Raw genomic sequence first — 15,976 nt, forward strand, 5'->3', positions numbered from 1 at the left:
GTCATACAAGTTGCCTGTCAAACAAGTCCATCATTCTTAAAAGGAATACAGATGAAGTCATCAACATGTAAAATTTACAATATTGTAATATTGAAATATTATATTTCATCAATAAAAACTTACTGGACATGTAAGAAAACAGAAAAATGTGACCATAATCAAAACTCTATAGAAACAGATCCAGGTATAGAGAAGTCCAGTGATTGCCCCAAACTGACAGCTGGATCTAGGCTTTGAGCCCAGGCAAGGGTTGGAGTCCACACTCTAACCACTACACTAATCTGTATGTCATATGAGAGAACAAACAAGATGTTTCTTCTGGCAGTCCATTTGCTTAGTAGAAATGTGCTGATGATGAGAGGTGGCTTCAGGCTCATGGCCATTTGATGTGAGCAACTGTAATTCCTCCATTTGGGAGTTTCAGATTGTTGGTTGAAATGTTTTGATAGTTGAGGTAGCCTTATATAATGTCTCTCCAATAACTGAGAAACTGTTCATTCAGCCAACATTTATTAGATGAGCAGTGTAAAGGCATTTAATAAATGAAGTTTTAACTGAAAATACTTCAAAGAAAAAAGTTACAATGAGTTTTTGTTTCTTCATTCATAGTTGTGTCTAGTAAACTACTTTCTGGGGTGGTCAGAGGGATTAAATTGACAATGTTTGTGAAATAACTTGGCTGTAATAAATCACTGTATATTAATCAACAGAGTATCTATTTCTTTTGAACATCTTGAAAAATAACTTTTTTTTCTGAAAAGTTAAGTTCCAATCAATTCACAGCATAGACAAATGACCCTGAGTACATGAAATGTCAAGTAATAATCTATATACTATCCATGGAATTCTTACAGGTATGGGATAGCTTTGGAAACTTTTGAGAACTACTACATTACTCATTTAGGGGTATCTTGTGAACAAAAATTTTCATGCAGTATATTTTTCTATATTATATTCAATTCTATTTCATGCATTTATTCTAATATAATTCTGTTTCATGTGTATTTAACTTACAAATTCTTTACCAATAGTACTTCTTTTGTGATTCACTCATAGAACCTAGCAGAATGTTCAGGAAAACAGTCAATTAATTGAGTTTTTTTTAAAGTAACTGTTTAGATTTTTAATTTTACTTATAAAAGATATATAATTATACCCAGTGATTTCCAGTATTTCTTCAATATATCTATAGAATAATATAAAGGAGAGATATAACGCTGGTTTCAGTGTTTTTTCATTTATTATATAAAAGAAAAAAATTAATGCAATTGTTTTGTACACATTTAAGTTCCATAAAACAAATCCATAGAAATTAGGATACTGTATGCATGCACTCTGCATTTTCTTTGTTAAATGTCTTGTTCACAAAAATAACACCACATTTTTTTTTCTTTGAAGCCACTAAAGCAGAGGGAGAACAAAAACATGCAGCACTGTACACATTTGCATAGTATATTTTACCCAGCATGCCTTGTAGAATGCTACACATACCTATATCAGAAAAATAAAAGGGGTTAAATTATCAATATAAATAACTAAAATTTAAAGAAAGAAAAAAATTATTTGACAAAGGCATTTTTTTCCCCACTTTATCACTGGAGATATAGCAATAGTCAGGGATATTCAACAGGCCTCAGAATAGCAGGGGAAAACTTTCTGGATTGTTTTGCCATTTTCATTTTTAATGTTTTATATTAATAACTTTATTTTTTATTCCCTCCCCCATCCCTTCCAAAACAAAGCTAATGGCTTTAACTTATATTTCAAACTAGTATCCAGTACAAAATAAATTAAGGAATCCCTAACTAATATTTTTGCATTGGGACATCTTGGTTGATCATTCTAACTTGAGGCTGTGAAAAAAAAAACAATTTCAAACACGTCCAAAATTCAGAGGAGCCCTGAGAGCTCACTTGCTGTGACATTTTGTAGTTGTTATTGAAGGAGAAGAAATAAGAACAGAAAATATAGTATGAGTCTTATCACAAAATAAAATTTAATAAGTTTTATGGAAAGGAATAAAATAAATTACAACCACAGATTGCAAGGCTATGAAATAAATTGCTGGAAAGGTATCAAGCAGCAAGTTAAAAAGATGGTAGATGAAACATATAACTAAATCTATTTACTTTTAAAAAATAGGACTGCCAAATTTAACAGTGGATTTTGTTGTAAGTTTGTGCTATAACAAATGTGCTTCTTTCTCCTCAATCTATTTTCATATTATTGGCAAAATATATATATATATATATTTTATAATTTTGTACTGTACAATATATATTTTTGCTACATTATTTATTTTTCTACTGCTATTGCAGAAGTAACAACATAGATTTATTTTGGCAATAAAATGCTTTCATTTTAATAACGTCCCAGAAAATATTGTAAGGCATATGAAAAATAGTATGCAACAATATAGCATTAATGATCCCACATCTTTAATACATCCCTTATGCATACAGAATTCACACTGATTTCAGTTAAGTGTGTGAAAGTGGCATGCAAGTAGGGCAAGAGAGGCCCCTACATAAATATAGACATAGCCATTGGTTGAGAAATTTTAAGTGTTCAAAACATAACCAAGAACACTTAGAAAATATTGAAAAGCTAGAGGCCAGCCACTTTTGGTTCTTAGTTCTCATTTTAACTCCTTATCATTTTCAATTGAGGAAGTATCAGTGTATACCCCAAACCACTTTAAATCCATCAGTATCATTTTCTACCATCTTTATGCAAACATTTTACATCCATCAAAAGAAACAAAAGAAAGTGTCATATGAAACTATGACTCCCCAAAACTCAGTGCTCTTCACTTATATTTATACATTTTTCATGTAGGAGTTACAGCCCTTAATTATAATATCTGATGAGATACTTTCGAATCTTCTCATAGCTAAATTACATGCAGCATTTGAGATTAAATTATCCATAAGTAGTTAGAGACAATTGCTATCAGACGATGTATTTCATTGGAGAACCCCTTCTAATAAAAGAAGAAAACTTTAAAAAGTAATTTTTTTAATGCTGTAGCTCTGTCTGCCCCTATAAACCAATTTCACTATTTTGACTAATTTGACAGCTTAATTCAAAGAAAAAAGTTGTTTTTGTTGTCTATTGTATTGATTGATTTGATCATGATTATCATTGAAAAGAGGAGGACTGTTCTCTGCTGCATAGACACAGCTTAAGTAAGTAACTTAGGAATAGTTACAGTATGACATTAAAGTTATAAGGAACTAAAAAAACAGATTTTATTACATAATTTCCTATAAAGTTTTCATTCATATAGTCATTCAAGGGTGAGTTTTATATAATTAAAAGAAAACCAGCATGCAACATTGTCATGAGAGACAAAGGCAGAAATATAAAAGGACTAAGGAATACATATGTATTTATTTGAAACACTGATATGAAATTTGTTCCAATTACATGGGAGTCCAAGATAATGCATACCCTTACCCAGTAATTGGTTAAGTCATGTTCTTGGTGTTCTCAAAAGACAAAAATTTGAATTTGCAAAACAGCTGCATTTAAACATCAAGTCTTTGGAACTACTTTCTTTTAAACTTAAGAGCTAGATATCATAACATGTTGTACACAAAGATAAATTACTTTGCAGTTTGTTTTGTTCCCTATTATGATTCATTTGTTAAATTAACCAAATTAACCATATTTCAGGATAATCTGTGAACCAATTCAAAGAAAACTTCACTAATATGGAAGAAATGAAGGATGACAAGAGCATTATGGAAACATGCAGCATTTGGGATAAAATCATCAGTTTAAAATCTAAAGGGAAGGCAAATTTTAACACTTTATGCAATTAGCTTTCAGCAAGGTTATCAGTAATAGTAAGAAATTTGATCACTGGTTTTTGACAAGTTATTTCCCTTTTAAGACTGACTGTCTTCTCTAGAGAAGAGGTAGTATATAAATATCAATATAGAGGGCAAATTCTACAGTGGCATTATGTTTTGTTTTTTAGCAAATACCAAAATAAAACTGTACAACTTAAGAAAATATGCCAGCATGCAAATTAAGGTTACCTAAAAACATTCTTAACTGACATCCTGGGTTGCAAAAATATTTTGTGATATGTTCATTTAAAGAATTTAAATTTGCAAACTATCTTTTGCCATAATTTTCTTCTCGCACTCTCTTTCATTACCCCCACTTTATGTTATGAATTTTAAGGCCCCCACACAAAAGACAAGTTCAAGTATGCAGGTATGAAAAGAGGTTAACATTCCAAAAATACATTTTGCAAACAACAACAATAATAATTAGAGTAAATAACATTATTTAAAGGGAACAAATAATTGTCTCATAATTTGTTTCACATTTTAAAAATTCATTTCATTAAGGACTAAATGCAATGACCTGTATAGTCACAACATTAAGACTTTCTTATTAGGAAAGACCATTAGTCTCAATTGTTAAGAATTTCAACCTTTCTTCCAATAGAACTGTATAAAGATAAGAGAGAAACATTAGTCATTTATAAACATTTCTAAGTGTTGCTTTAAATATTGCAGTAAATGAGATAATATTGTTGATTATAATATTAGAGTCACATTATAGCCTTGAGAATTAACATCAGGATTGACAACTTGCATTCCCTTTTTATTTTTTGTCTAGAACTACATTTCCACATTGTCCCATGAGTCTTCATTGTTACATGTCTGCTGACTGAAGTGACAGAATTCTAACAGGTATTTTATACTATAAGTTAAAACAGCCCCCAAATATTATAAGACTTGTTTCTCCTACTTGTGATAATTTGCTACTTTAAATAAAATCAATGAAAAACAAAGTATTTGTGGAATACATCTATTCCAAAGGTGCTTAGTGTGCTTGACAAAAATAAAACTTTTCACTTAGTCAATATCTGGATTTTAGTATCATTTACACAGAAACAAACCACTTTGCAATAAAAGGAAGATGCATATTTCTTATTCATTTGGAGGAAATAAACTTACTACAGAAGGAAGATGAAATGTCAAGTTAAAGTGAAATTTTAAATATATCCATTAAGAAAAATATACATTATACCCTTTCCAAGATTGTTAGCTTTTGAATAAGAATGCAAAGCAAAACGGTATGGACATCTGATGGTAAATGATGGATTGAATTTGTACACGGATACTGAATGGGCCTCCCTCTTTTTCAGTATGACATGGAAGTCTAGAAACTAGGCTTTGAGAGACCTTTAAAACTAAGTGACTTTTTAAAAGTTGAAAGAAAATGGTGATCTTGTTGACTAGGAAATATATGTAAACGCTGTTACAGCTACCTGCCATAAAATGTAAATATCTTAAAGTAGTTAAATGACCAAATTGCTAATGCTACTACAGAAAAAGCTGAACAGCTGTCTAATCTAAATTTATACACCTTGGTGCACTCTTTGCAATTAAATACTTTAATGCGCACAAACAAGAAACCAGTAAAGCATATAGAAAAATGTTTGGCTAATGTTTTCTTTCTCATGCAAATATGTGCTGTACATGTAATAAATATATTTTTGTTTGCTGGAAAATGCTCTTCTATGTTCTAACAAAGTATTTAGTAATGGCAGGTTATATATATATATATTTTTTAAGAGCCTAATGGAGATAGCTCTCTTAAATGTCTTAACTGAAAGTTCTGTAAGCTTTGCTAGATGACAAAAGAACTTCACAAGCCAGTGTCACATTAACTTTTAAAATTTACTGAGCCCATGTTTAATTGTATCAAATGTGTGAATGACTTACAGAATTATAGGCATCCTCATTATCAGCTAAACAGGTTCATAATGGGGCACACGCAGTGAACGTGAAGGGAGACTGCAGGATGAGATGGCAATGAGGTTCAAGATGAGGGTAACTAATCAAGAATGTGAAACTTTTCTTTTTTCTTGGGGGGGGGTGGTGTTGCTGGGGATTGAACTCAGGGGCACTCAACCACTGAGCCACATCCCTAGCCCTATTTTACTTAGAGGCAGGGTCTCATTGAGTTACTTAGCACCTCACTAAATTGCTGAGGCTGGCTTTGAACTTGCTATCCTCCTGCCTCAGCCTCCAGAGTTGCTGGGATTATAGGCATGCGCCACTACACCCTGGGACACTTATTTTCTTGATCAGGAAAAATTATTGAACTGGTGCATGCTTTGAGAGTCTAAATATTGAAAAACTTAGGGGAAAATAAAATAATATAAAATTAATTATTCTTGTTTTCAAAAATAGTCTTTATAACGTACCAGTAGAAAAGGATTTCATGCTTGGTTCCTATCAGGTTTGAGAAAATGCATACATTTTTGGAATTTTAGAAACAGGAGTCTTTTATAAAGACATTTTGTCTTGTATAAAAGGGTCAATTTCCACAACTTTTTGGATCATAGGGAACCTATGTCTTCCTTGATAATAGAAGACATTTGTCACCAATTCTATAATTATAGTTACTGTAAAAACTGAATAATTAATGAGTGATTAAAAATTCTCACTAGAAGTAAGGTATCTCAATCTCCAAATTCTTCATAATTCTTTGCATTAAAAATGTTGTAATTATAGTGCATATATTCTGCATCTATGCATTTGCAAGCTTTTGAATTTATGATTTGTTTTAACTTTTCCAATTTGTAAAAAGCTAACTTCCAATACCTAATTTGAATGTGTCATGGAAAAAAAAATCCTTAGCATGATTTAAAATATTTGGTGAAGGGCTAGAATATTTAGATATTCAAAGACATAGACCGAGTGATGCGATAGAAAGATACTTAACTACGCTAGCAGGAAAAACTGACCCCGTGTTTGTATTAAGTGGGATAGCTGATCTCCCACCTGGAGTTGTTAAGCTTTGTACTCAGGAGGATCTATACCACATTCTTGGTGTGACTTCAGTTTCCTGGATGTATGTAGTTGTGCTCAAACTGATTAAAGAAACAACATCTCATTTCCCATTTCTTATAATCAGCTATGCTTGGGCTTCTCTTTACTGTTCTTTCTCTCTGCCAATTTTTTTTTTTTTGCCAAGTTCAAACGAGCTAACAGTATTGACTGAACAGAAAGCAAAACACTTTGAATACAACAGCTGTGCCAGCAAAGAAATAAAAATATTAAAATCTGAGGCGACTATATAATTTCTGCATTGAGATTTGAATATTTTTTTTTGGCACTATCAATACATTTGGTAAGTTTGAAAAGCCATTCTGGCAACATTAACATATATTAAAATGTTTATACATTCCAACTTTTAAGTGTAAATTTAGCTTCCAGCAAATAAATAGCTAGTTTTGGCTTCTATTGATACTTTGATTTTCTTATTAGTTTTTTTCCCCAAGATTTCAATTGATTGCAACATGCTCAAGTAGACTTTCTAGTCAATTCACCCAAATTCCAACAGGAATTGGTTTATAAATTGGTTCCAACTGGAACTGGTCATTTGGAATTTCCAGCATGGGAAATTATTTTATATGTGCCTTGTTAAGTACCCTAAATTACAAATTGATGTGTTTAAATCTATGAAGAAAACAAAAGGTACTGTTATGTAAATGTAGCACTTAAAATATCTATATGATTGGGCATCTAATATCCATCTAGACTCAAGGGCATAATGTACATTTTTGTTGTTGTTTTTTGCCCCTTAGCATCAAATGACAGCAGCCCATAAGCACAGTAAATACTGTGCTGTGCTTGCCAAGTTAAGATGATTGGTTTATCCTAGCAGTGCTATGGCAAATTGTCAACAGATGAATACATATTTTTTGTTTGTTTGTTTTGGCAGCCTCAAAGCCTATGCCGGGAGTCATGGCTGTATCCCCCAGGTGAGCCTCGGTTCCTGTGAGGTTTGTAAGTGTCCTGGTATGAGTCAGGGTAATCTTCTTCCACAAGAGGGTAATGATCTCGGCTGTGCTGGGAACTGGAAGACAAGCGGTTTCTACTCTTCCGAGCTCTCTCATTGTGATAATTTTCATCAGAGGTCATTAGACTTCGTCTTTCAATCGGAGAGTTCTCTGTGGAGTGGTTGCTGTGCCTCATTCGCTGACTCTAAAATATCAGATAGTTCACTGATTAAATAATGTCAGCTTCATTCACCTAAACATGTAAATGAATGTACAATAATAGGATCTGTCTAATGAGAAGCGAGATATCTGACTTGATAAAATATTTTGATGCACAAATGATCTGCCCCAAATCTCTGGTTTTATTTATTTAGGACACAACATGTAAAGATGCCATAGTGCTGATAATTTATGAATTTAATTACACAGTGCTGCATGACTATGCATCCTATTGAAAACACTGTTAAATAGAATTTAACATATTTAGAAAGGCCTAATAATTGTACTTCTACTGCAAAAATGAGGATTATTTTACTATTGGGAAATAAAGTTCAGAATAGCATCATTTATTTTATTTTTCTCTTGAACTGATAAAATCTTTCTTCTTCTAAAATCATATGCTTCACCTTGATCTAGCTGAATTTTCCTAAAAAACACTTCAATGAAATTATTATTTGTGCTATCTATAAAATAGTGCATTTGTTTCTGAAGCCTACTTAAACTTTAGAATCTCAACAATATTCTTTCCACAGGAGTATATAGTAATTATGGAGCCCGCTAATTGATGCTTTATAAATCTTGCTTCCTCAACTGAAATGTCCTGCAAAACTAATTTTCAGATAGAAAGTAAATTTCTCTAATATCATTAATTGAAAGTATCATCTTAAGTCACTTATTTGACGGATCATAAAATGTTATTCAAATATTTTTCTCTCTATAGGAACCATGGGTCAGTGTGTATACGAGCTTAGGTAGGCCATCTCAGATAAGGAACAAGATTCTGATAAAACCATGGGCCCAGTCACATCTTCTCCAAAGTACATGAAGCTTCATACAGAAGCAAACTCATTGAGTGGGTCATAGACTGTGCCATCAACTTCAGCCAGGTGTCTAATAATTTAGACTCTATATTCCTGGGAGAAGTAGGCCTTGAGACAAAAGCCACCCCATTAACTCATTAAGGAAACTGGGAAAACTACTCTAGGTGGGTGTGTTAGGGATGACAATTCAAGAGTGTTGCATTCATAACAAAGTACAACATTCTACTTCCTCCTACACCAGAGAAGCATACTGTTTCATACATCCATTCCTCATCCCACTAATTTATGCAAAATTCAGAGCCGACTCAAGTGAGCCAATGGAAATGCTATTCTCGTCAGCACACAAGAAGGAAAACGAGGCAGGAAATAGTCCTGATGCATACAGATACACCGTACATTGCCATCATACATTTCCATGTTCATTTCCAGCCTCAAAAGTGATTCATTTATATGGCAGATTTTCTGCTTACAGAGATGAACTTTTGCAGAAGAGTAATACAGTTATAATAGCATTTCAGAGAGTGCTATTTATCTCAGAGATAACTCTACATGATCTACAATTATGACTATCATTATAACCCATTAAAACAAAACTAGTCATGATGAAAGAGGGCTCAATTGACTACATGTTCCTCAGTCAGCTGGGGGTTTGGTCATATTCCAGCAGCTGCTTGATAAATGGTAAATAATAATTAATGCAGAAAGGGAAAGAGTCATTTTGTATCATAATGCCTCTGGCTCCCTATATCTAGTTCAGAGTACAGCATGAGAACAGTGGAAGCGAGAAGCTCCTGGTCCTGTGCTCTTTCCTAGCTTCTCTAAAGGACACTTTCCATAGCCACCGAACAAGGTGGACTCCCGGACCCCTCCAAGAAAACTCAGAGACCTGTCACCATTTCCAAACAGAGGAGTTCTACTCACATTCACATTCTGTCTTTTGCAAAGTAAAGGACACGTCTAGCAACCTCAGGGGTGGAAAAAGTTAAGGGCAATCAAAAGCCCTATCTGTCCCCAAATATCTTATTTATCTAGCTATGGTAGCTGAGATTTGCATTGTCCTATAATCATTAAAAAGTGCCAGGATGGAAGGGTAACTGATGTGATACAGCAATCTGTATACGGGGTAAAGTTGGGAGTTCATAACCCGCTTGAATCAAACTGTGAAATATGATGTATTAAGAACTGTGTAATGTTTTGAACGACCAACAATAAAAAAAAAAAAAAAAGTGCCACGGAGAAGCCATGGGCAGTTGCACTGAGTAGACACTGAATGATCAGGGATTGATTCATTATAAATTCACAGCAAGAAAGTCTCTAGAAAGGGTTTCTGGGTAACCTGCTGTAGGATGGAACATGATTAGGTAATAGTTTATATTTTCTTTATATAAAGGGCCCCTATGTTTTCCTCTTCAGATCAAGGACAACCCTAGTCTTCAATTTAATCGAGTTCTCTATAGAATCTTAGTAATGAGGTAGTAAAAGTACAAGGGGAAATACCTGTAACCCAGAAATTGCCGTGGGATATGGTGAGAGTGCTGTGGAGCCCAAATTCCTCCCCAGCAGCGGGGTCATGGGGGTGCTGCTGGTCGTGTGGGTGGCTCGCCAGTACGCCTCAAGGTACTCTCCTAGATGTTCACAAGCATCCTCAAGCTGGTTCTCATCCAATATAACATCGAACATTTCCTGTAGGTGACAAGAAAATCCATTGTATTCCAAAAGTTAGGTTTTAGGCAATGAAACCTAAAATACCCCTTAAGGCAGATAATAGCATTTCTCAAATCTAGATGCTAACATCAAATTTGAGAACATAAATTAGCAGTTTCTAAAGTTAAAATCTGGTAAATACAGTTGCAGTTATCCACATGCAAATGTAGATATTTACAGAAAAATAAGAGTACTCATTAAATATTCATATCTCTCATTATTTTGAAAGAAAAAGATGAGGTTACTATGACAATTGTATAGGTGATAAGTGAAAGTGTATAATGAATTCACATTCCCCCCACATTCCTCTGTAACTGAATTCTATGCCAGAATACAAAAGAAGCAAGTTAACAGCACTGAAAGAGGAATTCTAAAAATGTTTTGGGTAGTGACATTATCATTGGAATAAACATTTCATCTCCCAAGGTAACAATGTTGAAGGGAACACCATTTACTTAATTTTCAAAATGGTTGGGGAAATGATGTTACTTGCCTCATGATAAAAAAAAAACAAGGAAACAAAGCAGGATTAATGCTAGAAAATCACATTAGAGTGATTGCTGCTACCATAAGATTGTTACAAATGTAAAAAAGAACAGGGTGTTTAACCAGAGTAAGAGGTGTTTATACAGGAAGTATTTGGGGTACATGTTTCTGTCAGCAAGGACTTTGCTCAGCATCTGCCCTGTAAGCAGGAAGTTGTTCTACTCCAACAGGAGAAGAGTGGCCCTTCTGTTAGTCAAGTGTGGCTGGGAACATGGACAGGATACACCCAGGATAGATCCCATGGAGAGCCAGCCAGAAAACCCTGGCACCTCCCCACAGGTGTTAGTACATGACATAAAAGTAGGTGAGTGGTGGTGGATCTAACTTTCAGTAGCAGGATTGAAACATCTTCTCTCTCACACCACCTCCACTATCTACCTGCTTTTATGAGCTCATTTTACTAAAATAAGAACCTTCCAGTAATGAATCAAATACATGGTTATTGTCATAGCACCAACATTACTGGATGGATTGACCCTTAATAGCAATTGGAATATAAAAAGTTGACAACCAAGCTCCGTTGGTTCATTCTCTTCAGTGCTTAGAACAGAGCTCCTTGAAGCAGAAGTCACCATAGAAACTCTTTCCCACCATCACCCCAACTTTTACTATTTATTCATTTAGTCAGTTAGTTTTGATGCTTGGGATCAAACCCAGAAACTCAGGCAAGCTAAGCACCTGCTCACTGTGCTTCACTGCACCCACACTTACTATTTCAGCTTTCCATTATATCCACCTTTACTGAAAAACTCTCCTCTAAATTGGAAAGCTATTTGAAGGTCTTTGGAGTAGAAGTAGGAAAATAATAAGTAACTTCAGTTCAAATTGATGCATATTTAAGAAGACTCAGCCAATTCAATTCATGTAGAAAAATGCCCCCCAAGAGCAGTTACTAGTGGAATTTCTAAATGTTATGTTCTATTCATTTTTAAAATATTTATTCAGTACCTATTTAATGCTAGGCACTGTAGATTTACAGTGGCAAAGAAAGCACCTCATCCTATGCTCAAGAAGCATAAAGTCTTGTGAGAGAGACAAGTATTAAAATTCATAATAATCTATGTCACACTGGGACTTTAGTTCAGAACAATATAGAGAACAATAATGTTTGGGGCTGTAAGCTTAAAGTTTTTGGATTTAGAAGGAGGCCCAGAGAGACTTATAAAAATGAAGCTTTGGAAGAAAGGGAAATTATAAGTAAGTTAAAGAATTCTATCTGTCGAGGGAAGAAAACAAAACATAAAGAAAAGCAGAGTTACAATAAAAGAAAGACACCATGTGGCCCATCAGACAGGGAAAGGAACCAGTTCCTAGAGCTTCAGTTGACATATATCCTTCCCATAATCTCCTTTCTCACCGAAGTAACCTGTGGGAGTTTCTAATCTCTTGCCACCAAAATCCTCCTTCCCCGGTTAATATAAACTTTCCATAGTGCCAAATGTAGAATCCAAGAAGTGCCCATAATGCTCTGATATAAACAGTGGCAATGCAGTGTTGACCTGAGGGGGAGCAGAATGGCTATACCCTAAAAGCATTCGTGAACTCAGATGGCACTGGAGGAAGAAAGAGGAAACTGGCAGCACCAAACAAAGGGCCCCTCAGCTACTGTGGGCTTCAGCATTTCACAAATTCTATGCTGCATGTGATTAGAGCCTGCTCTTTGTATCATTTTATTTGTACTTACTGTAAAATTTGATTATATAAATCTAACGCTATAATATGGGTTTGGTTAGTTCCAGTGAATCATTTCCTTGCTTTAACAAGGTCCCTAATAATAATAATAATAATAATAATAATAATAATAATAATAATAATAATAATAATAATATAACAACAACAACCTTCAGGGACCTGGAAGGGTCTTGACAATGACAGCCAGGATTGCACAATGCTTCTTGGGGGAGGTTGACATCTGCCTGGCTATTTACATGCTACATTGTCACTGTTGTAGACATATTTAAACACACATTTAATTACCAGAATTTTAAAAAAATTTTTTTCTTTGCCAATGGGTAGACTCTGTATACATTAGCACATGGCTGTTTGCTTAAGCCCGATCGTTTCTTGCAAACCATGCTTTTGCACTGCTAAAAGACAGTTATACGATGGAAAATGATTTGAAACTGCTTTTATACTTTCAAAAGCACAGAAAAAAAAAGCAAATTTCAGCTTCTGAATGAATACTGACATATGTACCTTATTTCCAACTAGAAGGAATTTCACAGCCTGCATATCTGTGACAATTTTTCTTTCTGTTTAGGAAATAACACAGCTGAACAGACTAGAGTGCTAGAAAGTCAGTATAAAGGGAATAAAACACACACACACACACACACACACACACACACACATTCAAGGAGAAGCAACCCAATGACTTATGCATACCAGCTTTGCCAATTCTTTACAAATATTTTTGTTTTAATTAGTTACACATGTCAGGACAATGATCTTGACATATCATACATTTGTATCAGATGGGATATAATTTCTCATTTTTCTGAGTGTACAAGTTGCAGAATTACATTGGTCATGCAGTCATGTATATACCCACTGCAATAATAATATCTTTATTCTGCTGTCCTTCCATTCCCCCAATGCTTTACAAATTTAAAGGCTCACATCTAATCAGCACCTAATTTTGCAATATGTGAGATCCATAGTGTGGGCTAGGGATGCAAAAAAATATTTAATCAGCAAGATCCCAGGAGGTTAACAGTTACCCACTCAGTGACACCATGCCCTTGGTGACAGCTGAAGATAAAGGTAATGTGGAGTTGTTTTCAAAGAGTTGCTACAGTGATTACTTCTGACATTCTAGGATGGGATATTTTCTTCAGCTGGAATAGGCGGAAATGGTTTGGCTGCCAAAATAAATAAGTAATGAACAGAAGAATCAAAACAAACCATCAAAAATTCAGGCACAGTAGCTCCTTCTCTGGATAACCTCTTTCAGGAAAATTAAAAACTAAAGCATTGTAAATAACCAAGATCAAAACATGCCTCTAGCTCATCTGGTGGCCTAGAGAACTACAATGGCAGGGAAGAAAGAAAGGGAAAGAAAGACTGAAGCTGAATAATAAGAAAACAAAGAAGATTTGTAATATTTTTTAAATCGCAAGTATTTAACCCTCTGTCTAGTTCTTCATTCAGAGAGTAAGATGTGACAGTCTTTCCTGAGGAAACTATCTGAGTTAAGGCAACCAGCCATCCTGGTGTACTAGGGATTATTTCTGGAGATGGGGGACTATCACTATTAAAACCTGGCCCACACTGAGCAAATTGTAATGTTTGGTCACCCCAATTTTAATAGAAGTTGTAGTTCTTTTTAAGTCCTACACCGAGGAACAGTGCAAATTCTATTTATTTAAATTCATTTTGGAGGGAAGATAGAGGGACTGGGTAGATCTTCCTTTACAACTATATAAAATCCAGTTTCTAGCCTGGTGGGGGGGTTGTCTCATTAAATGAATGTATCTTGTCAATTATTTTTATACAGGAAGTTGTTATTGAATGTTTCAATAAAAAGTTTACAAAACTTAGAAACTAATTATGCAGTTTAATTTTAGCTTTTAAAAAGTTGGTTCATAAAAAATTTGGTTCATTATTGCATATTAGCTAGACAGGGAATTAAATATATGTCAACTCTTATGGTACATGCATAGCTTTATGTTCATTTGTTGTACATAGATAGAACCTCACATGGGACATCTTTCCTATTTCTAAGTGGATAAAAGGATATAATAGGGATCTGCATGTTTTCATTTCTTTGTTACTGTAATATAAGGACTGAAACTGCTACCATTTAGAACAAATGAGTGGCAAATACTATTTAGTACAATAAAATGACTGAGTGGCACCAATGTTTGTTTCATGTCAAACCTGCATTTTTTCTTTATTAATGCTTTTGAAGTCTTGAGTACTAAACTTACTGGTCAACTTGTGATAGGAAACTAGACTCTAAGTTAAAGCATTTATAAAGACCCAGGTCTTATGAAGATAAAGGAAAACCAAAGTTGTGGGGCTCTAACAGTTCATCTCAGGTAGTTTCTACTTTAATGAGCTAAACAGGAAAGACAATTGTAGTTCCTGCCACTAATTCGTGTGGGTAACATGAAAGCAAAGAACGTTGACTTTGATCCCTTCCTCCTCTTTATTTGTTATGAATCCAAATTAGTTCTAGTTATGAACCCCAACGTGCTTTCCTCCCCACATTCTTCTATCCCATCTTGTCTTATTCTTCAAAGACTATTGCAACATTGGCCAGTTTTATTGTTTGCAGAAAAGACACCCATTATTCACTTCGATCAGTAATATCATAGCACTTTAGGGAATGAACTATCCTGAACTCTCTACATCCAAGTTGGGTGCCTGAAACCCTCGAAAAGATGTAGTCTTCTTTGGACTGAGAGAAACTGGATCCCACGTGGCCTTGTTTCATAAAGAAAATACGAAATGGATTATTCCTTTTTTTAAAACGCAGTGTTAGGAATTAAATTCTGGACATTCAGACACTCTATAATAATGAATGCACCAGTAGGGGCTGGCACCTCAAATAGATGACTGAATCTGCATGATTCCAACTAATTTAAATAAGATTACTGGAAAAGGGCACTGGAAAATTACTACTATGCGAGAAATATGATCCAATATAGTGGGCACTATCATTTCTTCATTCCCTTCAGAGCTCTTGTGTGTAATAGAATAAATCTGAGTCCATTCCGCAATGGAAAATAAAATGGAATAGAAGAGAACTACTATGGTTACTGTAACACGAGAGGTTTGCAAGATTCCGCTGAGATGAGTCTCACAGAGAGAACGATCAATGTCATTTTACACACACACACACACACACACACACACACACACACAC

At 34.5% G+C, this 15,976-nt stretch overlaps 1 protein-coding gene across 5 annotated transcripts in view; it reads right to left on the reverse strand.

Annotated features, from left to right (window-relative positions):
* Positions 1-1,218: 1,218 nt before the first annotated feature.
* Positions 1,219-15,976, reverse strand: part of Cacnb4 (calcium voltage-gated channel auxiliary subunit beta 4) — a 252,595-nt gene continuing 237,837 nt past the window's right edge. For all 5 annotated transcript variants that reach the window (XM_005315799.5, XM_005315800.5, XM_005315801.5 and 2 more), the window contains 2 exons: positions 10,354-10,539; positions 1,219-8,021 (listed from right to left, as the gene is read on the reverse strand). In XM_005315799.5, the coding sequence (XP_005315856.1) occupies positions 7,761-8,021; positions 10,354-10,539 (447 nt within the window). In that variant the 3' untranslated portion in view covers positions 1,219-7,760. The remainder of the gene's footprint in view (positions 8,022-10,353; positions 10,540-15,976) is intronic.

This window comes from Ictidomys tridecemlineatus, chromosome 7 (assembly GCF_052094955.1).
Source record: "Ictidomys tridecemlineatus isolate mIctTri1 chromosome 7, mIctTri1.hap1, whole genome shotgun sequence".
Classification (NCBI taxonomy): Eukaryota; Metazoa; Chordata; class Mammalia; order Rodentia; family Sciuridae; genus Ictidomys; species Ictidomys tridecemlineatus.